The following is a 14274-nucleotide window of genomic DNA, read 5'->3' as shown; positions in this document are numbered from 1 at the left end:
GGATTCCAGCTTGGGAAACCCCAACATAAAATTTATTATATCATTTAAAAACTGATTGTTGCAATTCAATTCCTGAATACAAAGGGTGCCAAAACAAGTACACACATTTTAAGAAAAAAAAAACTGTATTACAATTGTAATACTCAATATATACCAATAACAAAAGATGAATACAAGTCACATTTGACTTCTGCAATTACAAGAGGTGCTCAAAGTGGTTACCATCAGCGTCCAGACACTTCTGATTACGGCTAACTACTGCTTGAGCAACGTTGACCCAAGTGTCCACTTGTATCACTGCGCATACCATTTCAATTTCTTCCCGAAGAACTGCCAGTGTAGCCGGTTTTCTACAGTACACCACATCCATTAGGTCCCCCATGAGTAGAAGTCAAGGAGTGTTAAGTCAGGAGAACATTTTCAAATTTCAAATACTTCAAAATGGTCTTGCGCTTCTCGAACAACTGTGCTTCCACCATTTTCTTTGACGGTCCTGTCTGTTGCATGGTGACACTAGCATTCATTTGATTTAATGCCATCTTTTGAGCAAATGTCATACTACTTATTGCTACTGTAATTCAACTTCGAAAAGTAATGCATAGATAACATTGCTTAAAATGTGTATACATTGTTTTGGCACCCCCAGTATATACCCAAGAGAACTGAAAACATATCCTCACAAAAACCTGTCTGTGAACGTTCATAGCAATATTATTCCCAAGAGCCAAAATGTAGAAACCACCATGTCCTTCTATGGATGAGTGGGTCAGCAGTCTGGTCTGTCCACACCATGGACTACTATGTGGTCATAAGGAATTAAGTTCTGATACATGCCTTAACTTGGGTGTACCTTGAAAAATTGCGTTGAATCAGTCAGACACAAAAGGCTGCATGTTTATAAAACGTCCAGGAAAGCGACACAGTAAGAGGAGAGGGAAAAATGGGGAGTGACTGCTAATGGATAATACTGTGTTTCTCTCTGGGTGATGAAAATGGTCTAAAATTAAGTCATGGTGATGATGTGCAACTTTGTGAATATACTAAAAACTTTTTTTTTTTTTAGTGTCAATTGTTAAAGATCACAAATTTAACCCCTGCATCTCACAGCACCTTTGACCCCTGGACATGCACTTTGCAGTCATGGTCCTTTAGCCCTCAGGACAACGGCCGCAGGGGTGTGTGTGGGTGTGGGTGTGGGGGGGGCGGGGTGTCAGGTTCAGAATGGTGAAGTGCCCAGGGCTGTGCTGAGTGAGCAGGGCCCTACTGGTCCCCCATCCAGGGACAGGGAAGTCAACCAGCTGAAGCAGTTGATCACCACCCTGATGATGTCCATCACCAAGGAAGAGGAGACTGCCGCTGAGCTGGAGCTCAAAGCCCGAGTCTTCCATTTCGGCGAGTACAAGGGTGCTCAGGAGGTAGGACCCCCAGGACAGCTAGCGGGCCCTGGGAGTGGAAAGAGTGCAGGTGCCACATGCTGGTGGCGGGCGGAGGGGTGGGGAAGTGGTATCCATTCCAGGCACCTTCTGGGATGAGACCCAGTGCCTGGAGCTCTGATAGCAGGGAAGCAAAGCCCCAGGCTTGGCTGTGCTCTGGGGCTGCTGTGGCCCCTTGCCACCTTCCAGGCTCTGTGGACCTGACCTAAGGGCACTGGCTGGAGAAGGCCTTTGGTCCCCAAACCCAAGCCACTCTGTATTTCTGCCCCATGGCTGTTCACCTGCCCAACACCCCTCCTCCATTCCTTCTTTCATTCAACAAATATGTCTGCTGCTTAAACATATACAATGTACCCAGTAGGTGACCTTGCTGGGAGGAAGACAGGCACATCCCCAGGCCAGGCTGGGTGGGTGAGAGAATTCTGAGGACACAGAAAGCCGGGGATGTTCCAGGAAGTGGGACCAGGATTTGGCACACACCCTTCCTGACAGCATGCAAAGGGCCATGTGGATCCAGCTTCCTCATTCATTCAAATCCCTGTTGAGTGTGCCAGGTACTCGGTCAGGTACAAGGGATGCCACAATGAGCAGGCAAGTGCATCCAGCCTCCTGCCAGACAACACAGGGCACTGGCTGTGCCCCACGCCTCACCTAAGCCTTTTTGCCTGCTGTCCCTCATTTAATCCTCAGGCTTACTCCATGTGGCAGGGGTCATTAACAGTTTTCTCAATGTCAGAACAGGCTGCGAGGGGAGTTTATCTGCCCAGAGCCACACAGAAAGTTGGTCACACGATATGGTCCTGTGGGGAACTGAGGTCAGTGCAGGGGCAGAACAGGAGGGCTCCCTGGAAGAGGGAACTGGGAGTCAGTGGGCACACTGAGGTAGCTGGGGAAGGCACAGGCCTGAGCCTGTAGGGCTGGAATCCAGGATTTGGCTGACCACAGGAGGGCAAGGGGGTCACAGCTCTGGCCAAGGAGAGTCCAGGTGTCCAGGCTCTGTTTTCACCATGCTTCCTGAGTGCCCACCTGTGCCAGGCTGGGCCCCAGCGAGGTCCACCATGGCTCACCTAGGGCAAGAGGCCTGGTAGACCATGGAGCGTGAGCAGGCACAGGCCCGCAAGATCCCAATGGAGGCCTGCCGTTTCGCAGGACAAGGTGCTGGAGAGTCTGAACCACAAGGTGCTGGCTGTGTACCGGAACTGTGTCGGCACCCAGCAGGAGTCCAACCTGGGCACTGTGCAGATGCTGACCATCATTGAGCAACAACTGGATGAGCTGCTTGAGAACCTGGAGCGTGTGCCCCACGTCAAAATTGAGCAGGCCGAGAAGGCCAAGGAGAAGGAGCAGCGCCAGAGGTGAGGGCCCAGACTCCACCCAGCAGCCTCACACAGAGAGGGCCCTGTGGCCGAGGCCACCCTCCACACTCCTTCTCCCAGCTGGCCTGGGTGCCCTGCCCTCCAAGAGCTCCTGAACCAGGAGATAGGACCCTCGTGGCCCATGCTGGGAGAGCCAGAAGCCAGGGGTCTGGGGGAGTCTGGAGGGCTGTGGCTCAGCCCCAGTGACAGCAGCCCCTCTTGTGGAGGGGGGATGTTGGGGAGCCAGGAAACCCAGGAGCCAAAGGGAGGCGTGGCCCGCACGGCCTCCCCCACAAGGACAAGGGACAGCAATGGCCATTTTCCTGGCTGGATTGGAGGGAGAGAGGCTGGCACTGCCAGAGCCCAGGGTAGGGAAAATGCAGAGACTTGGGAAGCAGCTGGGGGGAACCCAGGGTTTAGTGGCAGGGGCATAAAGGCAAAGCTGGCAGTGTCAGAACACTGGACACGGGTGGTGTGGGCCCGCCCTCCAAGAGGAGGCCCGGGAACTCCCCACAGGCCCAGTGGGTGCAGGTGACTTCCAGGGACTGATTCCTCTGGCCTGTGGACTGCCTCATTCATTTACTTCTGTGCAGAGCCCTGAGACACAGCCATCTGCAGTCATGTCTCTCTCCCATAAGCACAGGGGTTCTTCCTGTGTCGCTGGTACCCTACTTAGAGCAGACACTGGGCAAAGGTTTGAGGACCAGAAATACAGAGAGGAAGGAAACAAGACTAACCTTGCTAGGGCCAGGCCTTCAAGGATGACAATGGAGAAGCCATGGGCACGTGGATCAGCAACCAGGGATGGGGTTCCAGGAACCTGGACCTCCTGAGTGTATGAGATGATGACCCTTAAATGATGTTCCAGAGGAGCCCAGAACTGGGACAACCCCCACTTCCAACGAGCAGGGGCAGAACCAAGGCCCTGCCCTAGCAGGGAAGGGTGGAGAGGAGTGGGGGTTTTCTCAGAAGAGGGTAGGCCGTGGCCTGAGGACTGTGTAGGAAAGAGCTGGAAGAGGAGCTGGCAGCCTCCCTTGGCCCCTGCAGTCCTTAGTCCATCTTCTGCTGCCAGAATCCGGGAAGAGAAGGCCAAGATGCAGAAGCAGCTGCAGGAGGAGCGTCTGCAACGGGCCCAGGCCCGGGCCCAGGCCCAGGCAGAGATCAAAAAGAAGGTGGGTAGGGTGGCCCTGGGGAGTCACTGCCTGGGAAGGGACCCACGACCAAGCACTGCAGGGCTGGGAGCAGCAGGGGCCTTCCAGCCAAGCCTGGATGCCTTTGCAAATGCTATTACAAGGGTTCTAGGGCCATGAGAGCAAGACCAGTATGGAGCAGGGTCTCCTGTGCCTGGGTCCACTGCCCCTGCTGCCCAAGGGCTGCCATCCCCTTCCTCCAGAAGCCCTTCTGTACACACTCCTAGTCAGTGACTGGCCTGGCCATGCCCTCCCAGCCCTCCCAGGTACAGGCCCTCAGCTCAGAGAGCTGGCACGAACAGCTCAGTATCCCCAGGGTCCCACCACACAACCTATACCCCAGGCCAAGTCCATTTCGCCACTAGGCGTCCCCCGGACTGCTGTGTCCCAAGACCTCCACCCCACAGCAAACGGGCAGGAGCAGCCACTTGCGTTCTGGCCCTGGCAACAGGTGGTGTGGTCTCTAAAGCAGGACCGTGCCTGAACATGGCCCCCAACAAACGAAGCTGATTGCCATGGCCCCCAGAAACAGACCAGCACTTCCCACACTGTCCTGTGGGGAATGGCAGACACTGAAGGGCCCCCAAGAACGCCCACAGCAAGAAACGGGTTCCCTCTGTTTATGCCAGTATTTCCCATCTGTGTTTCCAGCTGTTCCCCCTGCCACTGCCCCTCACACATGCAGGAGCTGGAACCCAGGGCACAGGCTTTAGTGCTGGACAGACTCACATCCTCAGTCAGCTCAGCAACTCCAGCCTCAGCCTGTGGTTGACCAGGAGTGACCTGAGGCTGACAGTCCATGGGGCCCCACAGCCCCAGCTCCCCAGCCTCCTAGCATGCTGGAGGCAGAGGCACAACCTCGGCATCTAGGTGGCACCTTTGGTGCACTGAGGCCACAGGCAGAGGCTCAGAGAGTACGCTTCCTCTGCAGAGAGGCAGAAGGCTGGTATGCCGCTCCAAGCCCCCGGCCCTGAAAACCACGGAGGAGCTTAAGCACAAGTCCCTAGACAAGGACAAGCAGGAGCAGCTGTTCTTCTTCACCTGACTGCAGCCGCTGGTCTGGCTGACGGCACGGGACAGAGGGCAGCAGGACGCACACGGGGCTGCGTCAGGGCTGCTTCCCCGTGCCCCTCATGGTCTCATGCTGTACATTTCCTTACTCCTGTGAAATAAACCCCATGACTCTTGGGTGTCTAAGGCCTGTGTAAGGAAGCAGACCCTGCTACCGAATGCTAGCACCCCTCCTGAATCATTTAACCATAAGCAAATTCTTGAGGGGAGGAGCCCTTCTTAGCTCCCATCTAAATGACTGCTTGGAGCGACAAAAGCCAATTCCACCGTGGGGTGTGGTGTGGGGCTTAGACCCAATGAAAAGACAAAAGTAAGCAGCAAGCTGAGCATATAGAATGGTTAATACTACTAACTGAAGGAACAAATGACTTCAACACTACTCACAGTTCCTTAAATTAAGCCAAGCAAAATCTTCAGTGCGTGACTATACAAAAACTTTTATTTATTTGCACTAGGAGTTGGGGCCATTGCCAGCAAGGAACCTCAGTGCCCAGAAAACTAACAGCCAGTACCAATCACTCGGTGGTGGACATTCACTGGGGGACATGCGAGAGAAAGGTCCAGTGACACATCCTCATTCAGAAGCCAGTGCAGTGTGGCTACCAGGCCACCCAGTTTCCAAGGCCACACTGGCAGACTGGCCTAGCTCCTTGTGGAGGGAGGGGGCTTCTGGAGGACCTGGAAGCTGAGGTGCCAGGTAGGCACAGAACTGTAGTCTGTGACACAGCACAGAGTTCTGTAAGAACACTTATAAATGGGGCCTGAATTCCTTTGGGTAGACAAGCACTCTGAAATAGATGGCACCTTAAAACAGGACCGAGAGAGGAGTTACAATGCAATGCTGGGGTCACTCCCAAAAGTCCAAGTCCAAAAATTCAAGAAACAAAGAAACAGACAGGCAGAATTTAGATGATTCCAAGTCTAAGAACCAAAATAGCATCTGAATAAACACACATTTCAAAAGGCATAAGGACAACACAGCATTTCTGTGTGAACACGTCCAGTCCGCTAACTAACAAATAAATATGTGCAAGGTTATCAACTCGTCTCCTTTTGCAAGACAGAGCTTACTCTATAAAAATACACAGTAATATGATATGCACATCTTCAACCTCCACAAAAACAGACATGCCATCATTGTAGTCCTGCGCATAATTTAGTTTCAGAACGTTACTTTATAAGTCACTGTCAAATTACTATTAAATGTTAATACCAAATACAGAAATTAGAAAAATTATTCTGCAAGTTTTAAATCAACCATCCCCAAACTATATGGTTGAAATTTGGTCTACACGGAGGGCTTGCTAACAGGGCCCCCAATATGCCCACCTCACCCCCAGTATTTTCCTCTCACAGCAATTACCTGCCTGGTCTGCCAGAACATGGATTAGAGTTTGCCTTTCTGTGACAACAGGCCCACTTCTCCTTCACAATGTGTCAAAATCAACCCCACCATGACCACCACCCAAGGGTTTGGAAAGGACCTGTTACACAGCTCTCAAAAAAGGAAAACAGGATTTCTAGATCTCTCTCAGGGCAAATGCTGAAAACACCAAAGCTGGTTTTACTACAGATAAAGTTGTATTTGACTAGGGAACCTGTACTCCATTTCCTGCCCAAGTCTGTCTTTTAAATGCAACAAGTGCTTCATGGCTCAGGTCTAACAGGACAAAGGATGCACGCACACAGGCAACTACAGAAGAGTGTGTGCTTTGCTTGGAAGGCATTCCCTGGCTCACTGAAGCTCTCTGCTCGGACAAGGCCGTTTCAAGTAATACAGCCCCAAACTGGTTCCTAATAAAATGTAAGAAAAACATTGTCAACAAATGTACCCAAAAGTCTCTGAAGAACTAGGCTGGCCTTCTGAGCAGAAACCAAGTGGATTGTAAGACCACGTAACAGAATCTTGTGGGGACACAGACTAGAAGCATCGCCCTCAGGTCCTCCAGGCAGAGGCCTGCTTTCACTGCAGGTTCCGCAGGTTGACAGTGCTGCCTGTGCCGTGCATGTCCTCAGACCCAGCAGCCCCTTCAGCTGCAGGAAGCACCTCCTGCAAAACAAAGCAGAGTAGTGAGGGGGGCAGAGCGAAGTGCTGAGGCGGTGCAGGACCACTTCACAGAAGGCAGCCTTGCAGCCACTCACCAACTGAAGGGCCAGCCAGTAGGGTGCTTCTGACCTTTCTCAATTAAAAAGAACTTGTTTCCCCCCCTTATTTTAAACATATGTTTCTTGAAAAAAGAAATTTAAATATAAACAAAAATAAGGAAAAATAAACTCAATACTGTGTTGTACATTTTCTCAAAAATGAAACTGTCCTTGTTTAACTGGTAACCCTTTTTTCCTCCTTTTTTATGTGGGAAGCCCCTTTCCCAGTTACTAGGTGTCCATCTGCATCACCAGTGGCTGACCAGGCTTCTAGCCACAGGGCTGCACCATTACCCATCTACTCCATCTCCTCCTACTAGAGAAACATTCCTACATCATTAGATTCGGGGCCACGATGACCAGCTTTTCGCTATTTATATCCTACCTGATTTCTTTAGCAGTGATCTCGTGAGCGGAATGCCAGACAGAAGGCAGCAGACACTGATGAGACTTTCTGGATATGTGGTCAAACCACCTTCCAATTTACCCCCACTCCAGCAGTCTGGGAGCCCTGAACCCCCACCCCCTCCTCACACCAGCACGTCATTCATATTTATTTTTGACATTAAGGAAAATGTTTAACAGCCAAACTTGAATACAAGAAAACTAAAATTACTATTTGTATGGATTTTTTAAAAATATATTTAAGGCAGGGGATCCCAGGATAAAACAGAGAACACAAAAGCCAGGAGATGGGCTCTTTCTCTGCGTCCCACAGCTGATCTCTCCCACTGAGGAGGCAGCATATCCAGTGTTTGAGGCAATAACCTCAGCTGAGACCTCCAGCTGGGCCCTAGGCCTGACAAAGGACACAAACTCCATACCTGGGCCGCTCCCCTCACACTCCCAATCCTACCCCCGCCCTTCCAGAGACTTAAACTGGCCCCTGAACTAAAAAGTAGTGTCAGATTACAGAGGAGCTGTAGTGCTCAGGCTCTAGGAAGACCGGCATGCAGCTCTGACCCAGGGGAGAGGCTGGGAAGAGTGTGATTTTTCCTGGGCTGGGAGAGAGAAGACCCCTCCATCCCCAGCCCCCACCCTTTCTGGGCTGCCTAGGGCAGGGCAATTACAACTGCGGAGGCACTCCCAGGGATCAGCAGTAGGCAGCAGACACAGCTCTGGGCTTTCAGCAGCTCAGAAATCTCCTACCCGCCGCGCGTGCACACACACATACACATACACACACACACACACACACACACACACAGAAGAAGTGCTCTAAGACTCAGGAGAACTGGACACAGGGCTGGTGCTGCTACTCTCAGCGTGCATATGTGCAGGCAAGGGCAGAAACTGCATTGACTTTGTAGAAACTACCATCCAGACCCCTCAGCCCCACTCATCTAGAACTGCAGTCCCAACGTCACTCTAGCCACCAGGTGACCAGCTCTGCCTGCACAATACACAGAGGACTCTTTGGTACAGCAGAGGACAACCTGGAGATTACTTGGTGGGCTTAAGCCAAGACTGGTGCTGCTTTTTTTTTGTTTTGTTTTGTCTTTATATCTTTGATATCTTTGCCTGTGTTGAGTGTGGGTTGTCGGCTGTTTTTACATGTAAATATATTTGATTTTTTTCTTTGTTGTTGTTGTGCTTGGTGATTTGCTTTGTTTTGAAATTGCTCTACCAGGGCCCAGCTTAAGAGGCACAAGATTCAACACACCCAGATACCAACTCCAGACCAAACCAGAGTACTACCGGGTTTGACCTACAAGTCACACACCCAGAGGGAATTCTCTACAGGCACAAGAGCCCATAGAGGCCAAACCTCATTTAAGTGGTCAACCCTCACGCAGCAGAACATCCTGCAGTGGGCAGAGCCAAGTCTCACAACTAGTCAGCCTAGGAGTTAACCCCACCTACAAACAAGTGAAAAGCAATTAAAGATCTTCTTTCATAGGACAATATACACAAGAGTCACCTTTGGAGCACACGCAGAGGAGAAGAACGAAGTAGTGCAAGTCAAATATAAAGAACACATACTACATAAGATAACCCAGCAAGAACTAAGAACTCTAGGGGATCTACCTAATACATCGAAGCAAACACAGAGAGTCAGCCAGAATGGTGTTACAAAGAAACATGTCCCAAATAAAAGAATGGAAGAAACTTTCAGAAGTGGAACCAAATGAAACAGAGGTAACCAACCTATGAGAGACAGAGTTCAGAACACGGATGGTAAGAATGTTTAAGGAGCTTAGAGACGACATAAAGAAGAATGTAGGAATCATAATGAAGAACCAGTTAGAACTAAAGAACACAATTGCTGAAATAAAGAACTCACTTGAAGAAATTAACAGCAGGTTAGATGAAGCAGAGGATCAAATCAGCGACATAGAAGACAAGTTAGCAGAGATCACCCAAACGGAACAACAGAAAGAAAAAAGAATAAAAAACAATGAAGATGGTTTCAGAGACCTCTGGGATAACATCAAGCGCAACAACATGCGCATCATAGGAATACCAGAAGGTGAAGAGAGGAAGCAAGGGATTGAGAACATATTTGAAGTAAACATGTCCGAAAACTTCCCTAACCTGAAAAGAAAACAAACATATAAGCCCAGGAAGTGCAGAGAGTTCCAACCAGGATGAAACCAAACAGGTCCACACCAAGACACATTATAGTTAAAATGGCAAAGGTTAAAGACAAAGAGAGAATCCTAAAAGCAGCAAGAGAAAGACAAAAGGTTACATACAAGGGAACTCCCATAAGACTATCAAATGACTTTTCTACAGAAACATTGAAGGCCAGGAGGGAGTGGCAGGAGATACTCAAATTGATGGAAAACAAAGGCCTACAACCTAGATTGCTTTATCCAGCAAGGCTATCTCCATTTAAAGTTGATGGAGAGATAAAGAGCTTCCCAGAAAAGAATAAACTAAAGGAATTTATTGCCACCAAGCCAGCATTGCAAGAAATACTAAAAGGACTTCTGTAAATAGAAGAAAGATGAAAACAATCTAACTACAAATTTAAAAATGGCAATAACTGTGTACCTATCAATAATCACATTAAATGTAAATGGATTAAACGCTCCAATAAAGAGACATAGGGTGACTGAGTGGATAAGAAAGCAAGACCCTTGTATATGCTGTATACAAGAGACTCACCTCAGATCAAAAGACACACACAGGCTGAAAGTGAAAGGTTGGAGTAAGATATTTCATGCAAATGGAAATGAGAAAAAAGCTGGAGTTGCAATACTTATATCTGACAAAATAAACTAAAATGAAGCACATATTAAAAGATAAAGATGGGCATTATATAATAATAAAGGGATCGATCCGACAAGAGGACATAACCCTAGTAAATATCTATGCACCCTACATAGGAGCACCTACATATATAAAACAGGTACTGACTGACATAAAGACAGAGATCAACAGTAACACTATCATAGTAAGGGACTTCAACACACCTCTGACAACAAGGGACAGGTCTTCCAGACAGAAAATCAATATGGAAACAATAGCCTTAAATGATACATTGGACCACTTGGATTTAATCGATATTTTTAGAACATTTCACCCCAATGCTGCAAAATACACGTTTTTCTCAAGCGCACATGGAACATTTTCCAAGATAGACCATATGTTAGGCCACAAAACAAGTCTTGATGAATTTAAGAAAACTGAAATCATACCAACTGTCTTCTCTGACCACAGTGCTATGAAATTGGAAATGAACTACAGGAAAAAAACTGGCAGACACACCAATTCATGGAGACTGAATAACATGTTTCTAAATAATGAATGGGTCAACCAGGAGATCAAGGAAGAAATCAAAAGATATCTTGAGACAAACGAAAATGAAAACACGATGACCCAAAATCTATGGGATGCCGCGAAAGCAGTCCTAAGATGGAAAGTCATAGCATTGCAGGCCTACCTAAAGAAACAAGAAACATCACTAATCAACAGTTTATCTTCACACTTAAGGGATCTGGAAAAAGAACAGCAAAATAAGCCCAATGGGAGCACAAGGAAGGAGATAATAAAGATCAGAGTGGAAATAAATGAAACAGAAACCAGAAAAACAATACAAAAGATCAATGAATCCAAGAGTTGGTACTTAGAGAAGATAAACAAAATCGACAAACCTTTAGCCAGACTCATTAAAAAAAAGAGAGAGAACCCAAATAAATAAAATCAGAAATGAAAGAGGAGAAGTGACAACAGACACCACAGAAATACAAAAAATTTTAAGAAATTACTATGAGCAACTATATGCCAACAAGTTTGACAATCTAGAAGAAATGGACCATTTTCTAGAGGCGTACAACCTTCCAAGGCTAACTCAAGAAGAAAGAGAAAACCTGACTGGACTGATTACCACCAGGGAAATTGAATCAGTAATCAACAATCTCCCAGCAAACAAAAGCCCTGGACCAGATGGCTTTACAGGTGAATTTTACAAAATGTTCAAAAAAGAATTATCACCTATTCTCCTCAAGCTCTTCCAAAAAATCCAGAAGGAGGGAAGGCTCCCAAACACTTTTTACAAAGCCACTATCACCCCAATCTCCAAATCAGACAAAGACACCACAAAAAAAGAAAACTACAGGCCGATATCTCTAATGAACATAGATGCAAAAATCCTCAACAAAATATTTGCGGACAGAATTCAGCAATACATTAAAAAGGTCATACACCATGATCAAGTGGGATTCATCCCTGGTATGCAAGGGTGATTCAACATCCGCAAATTAATTAATGTGACACACCACATTAACAAAATGAAAAATAAAAGTCACATGATCATGTCAATAGATGCAGAAAAAGCATTTGATAAAATCCAGCAGCCATTTATGATAAAAACCCTTAAAGTGGGAATAGAGGGATCATATCTCAACATAATAAAGGCCATATATGACAAATCCACAGCTAACATCATACTCAATGGGGAAAAGCTAAAACCATTCCCCCTAAGATCAGGAACAAGGCAAGGTTGCCCACTATCTCCGCTTGTATTCAACATAGTGCTGGAAGTTCTAGCCACAGCAATCAGACAAGAAAAAGAAATAAAAGGAATCCAAATCGGTAAGGAGGAAGTAAAATTGTCATTATACGCACATGACATGATACTATATATAGAGAACCCTAAAGACTCCACCAAGATACTATTAGAGTTGACAGATGAATTTAGTAAAGTAGCAGGATACAAAATTAATATTCAGAAATCAGTTGCATTTGTATACACCAATAATAAAATATCCTAAGGAGAAATTAAAAAAACACTCCCATTTACAATTGCTTCAAAGAGTATAAAATACCTGGGAATAAATTTAACCAAAGAAGTAAAAGATCTGTACTCAGAAAATTATAAGACACTGAAGAAAGAAATGAAAGAAGATATAAATAGATGAAAACACATACCATGCTCATGGATAGGAAGAATTAATATAGTTAAAATGTCCATACTGCCTAAGGCAAAATACATATTCAATGCAATCCCTATCAAACTACCAACGACGTTTTCCACAGAGATAGAACATATAATCCTAAAATTTATATGGGACCATAAAAGACTCCGGATAGCCTCAGCAATCTTGAGAAATAAGAACAAAGTGGGAGGTATAACAATACCTGACATCAAATTATACAATAAGGCTACAGTAATCAAAACAGCATGGTACTGGCATAAAAACAGACACATAGATCAATGGAACAGAATAGAGAGTCCAGAAATAAATCCATGCCTATATGGCCATTTAATCTACGACAATGGAAGCAAGAATGTACGGTGGGGTAAAGACAGTCTATGCAATAAATGGTGCTGGGAAAACTGGACAGACACATGCAAAAAAATGAAGCTGGACCACCTCCTTACAACATATACAAAAATAAATTCAAGGGACTGGCCCAGTGGCTCAGGTGGTTAGAGCTCCATGCTCCTAACTCCAAAGGCTGCCAGTTCGATTCCCACATGGGCCAGTGGGCTCTCAACCACAAGGTTGCCGGTTCAACTCCTCAAGTCCCGCAAGGGATGGTGGGCAGCGTCCCCTGCAACTAAGATTGAACACGGCACCTGGAGCTGAGCTGCCACTGACATCCCAGATGGCTCAGTTAGTTGGAGCGTGGGCTCTCAACCACAAGGTTGCCATTGGACTCCCGCAAGGGATGGTGGGCAGCGCCCCCTGCAACTAGCAACGGCAACTGGACCTGGAGCTGAACTGCACCCTCCACAACTAAGACTGAAAGGACAACAACTTGACTTGGGGAAAAAAAAAGTGCTAGAAGTACAGACTGTTCCCCAATAAAGTCCTGTTCCCCTTCCCCAATTAAAAAAAGAAAAAATCACTAAATTTAAAGAAAAAACAAATAAATTCAAAATGGCTTAAAGACTTAAATGTAATATCTGAAACCATAAAATTCCTAAAAGAAAATGTAGGAAGAAACTTCACAGACACTACCCGGAGTAAGATTTTTACTGATATATCCCCTCGCGCAAGGAAGTAAGAGAAAAAACAAACATGTGAGATTACATCAAACTAAAAAGTTTTTTCATAGCAAAGGAAAGCATCAATAAAACAAAAAGGGATCCTACTGAATGGGAAAAGATATTTGCCAATGATATATCTGATAAGGGGTTAATATCACAAATTCATAAAAAACTCACCCAACTCTACTCCAAAAAAAAAAAAACCCAATTAAAAAATGGGCAGAGGACATGAAGAGACATTTTTCTTAAAAGGACATACAGATGGCAAACAGACATGTGAAGAAATGCTCAACCTCACTAACCATCAGAGTAATGCAAATAAAAATCACAATGAGATACCACCTCACCCCAATCAAAATGGCTATCATCAATAAATCAACAAACAAGAAGTGCTGGCGCGGATGTGGAGAAAAGGGAACGCTTGTGCACTGTTGGTGGGATTGCAGATTGGTGCAGCCACTATGGAAAACAGTATGGAGGTATCTCAAAAATCTGAAAATGGAACTACCCTATGATCCAGCAATTCCACTCCTAGGTATCTACCCGGAGAAATCCAAAACTCTAATTCAAAAATCTTTATGCACTCCTATGTTTATTGCAGCACTATACACAATAGCCAAGACATGGAAACAACCGAA

At 46.4% G+C, this 14274-nt stretch overlaps 2 protein-coding genes across 9 annotated transcripts in view; one reads left to right on the top strand and one right to left on the bottom strand.

Moving 5' to 3' along the window:
- The window catches only part of CFAP100 (cilia and flagella associated protein 100), a 72154-nt gene extending 67039 nt beyond the window's left edge, over positions 1 to 5115 (top strand). For all 3 annotated transcript variants that reach the window (XM_033087928.1, XM_033087929.1, XM_033087927.1), the window contains 4 exons: positions 1280 to 1415; positions 2583 to 2788; positions 3861 to 3960; positions 4910 to 5115. In XM_033087928.1, coding sequence (XP_032943819.1) covers positions 1280 to 1415; positions 2583 to 2788; positions 3861 to 3960; positions 4910 to 5023 — 556 coding nt within the window. In that variant the 3' untranslated portion in view covers positions 5024 to 5115. The remainder of the gene's footprint in view (positions 1 to 1279; positions 1416 to 2582; positions 2789 to 3860; positions 3961 to 4909) is intronic.
- Positions 5116 to 5466: 351 nt separating this feature from the next.
- ZXDC (ZXD family zinc finger C) overlaps positions 5467 to 14274 on the bottom strand; it is a 50735-nt gene continuing 41927 nt past the window's right edge. For 2 of the 6 annotated variants that reach the window (XM_033087918.1, XM_033087922.1), the window contains one exon: positions 5467 to 7099. In XM_033087918.1, the coding sequence (XP_032943809.1) occupies positions 7013 to 7099 (87 nt within the window). In that variant the 3' untranslated portion in view covers positions 5467 to 7012. The remainder of the gene's footprint in view (positions 7100 to 14274) is intronic. The other 4 variants (XM_033087919.1, XM_033087923.1, XM_033087920.1 and 1 more) reach the window with 4 other exon arrangements.

This window comes from Rhinolophus ferrumequinum, chromosome 19, assembly GCF_004115265.2.
Source record: "Rhinolophus ferrumequinum isolate MPI-CBG mRhiFer1 chromosome 19, mRhiFer1_v1.p, whole genome shotgun sequence".
Classification (NCBI taxonomy): Eukaryota; Metazoa; Chordata; class Mammalia; order Chiroptera; family Rhinolophidae; genus Rhinolophus; species Rhinolophus ferrumequinum.
Note: the sequence above shows the minus strand (reverse complement) of the source record. Positions and strands in the feature narration are given on the sequence as shown.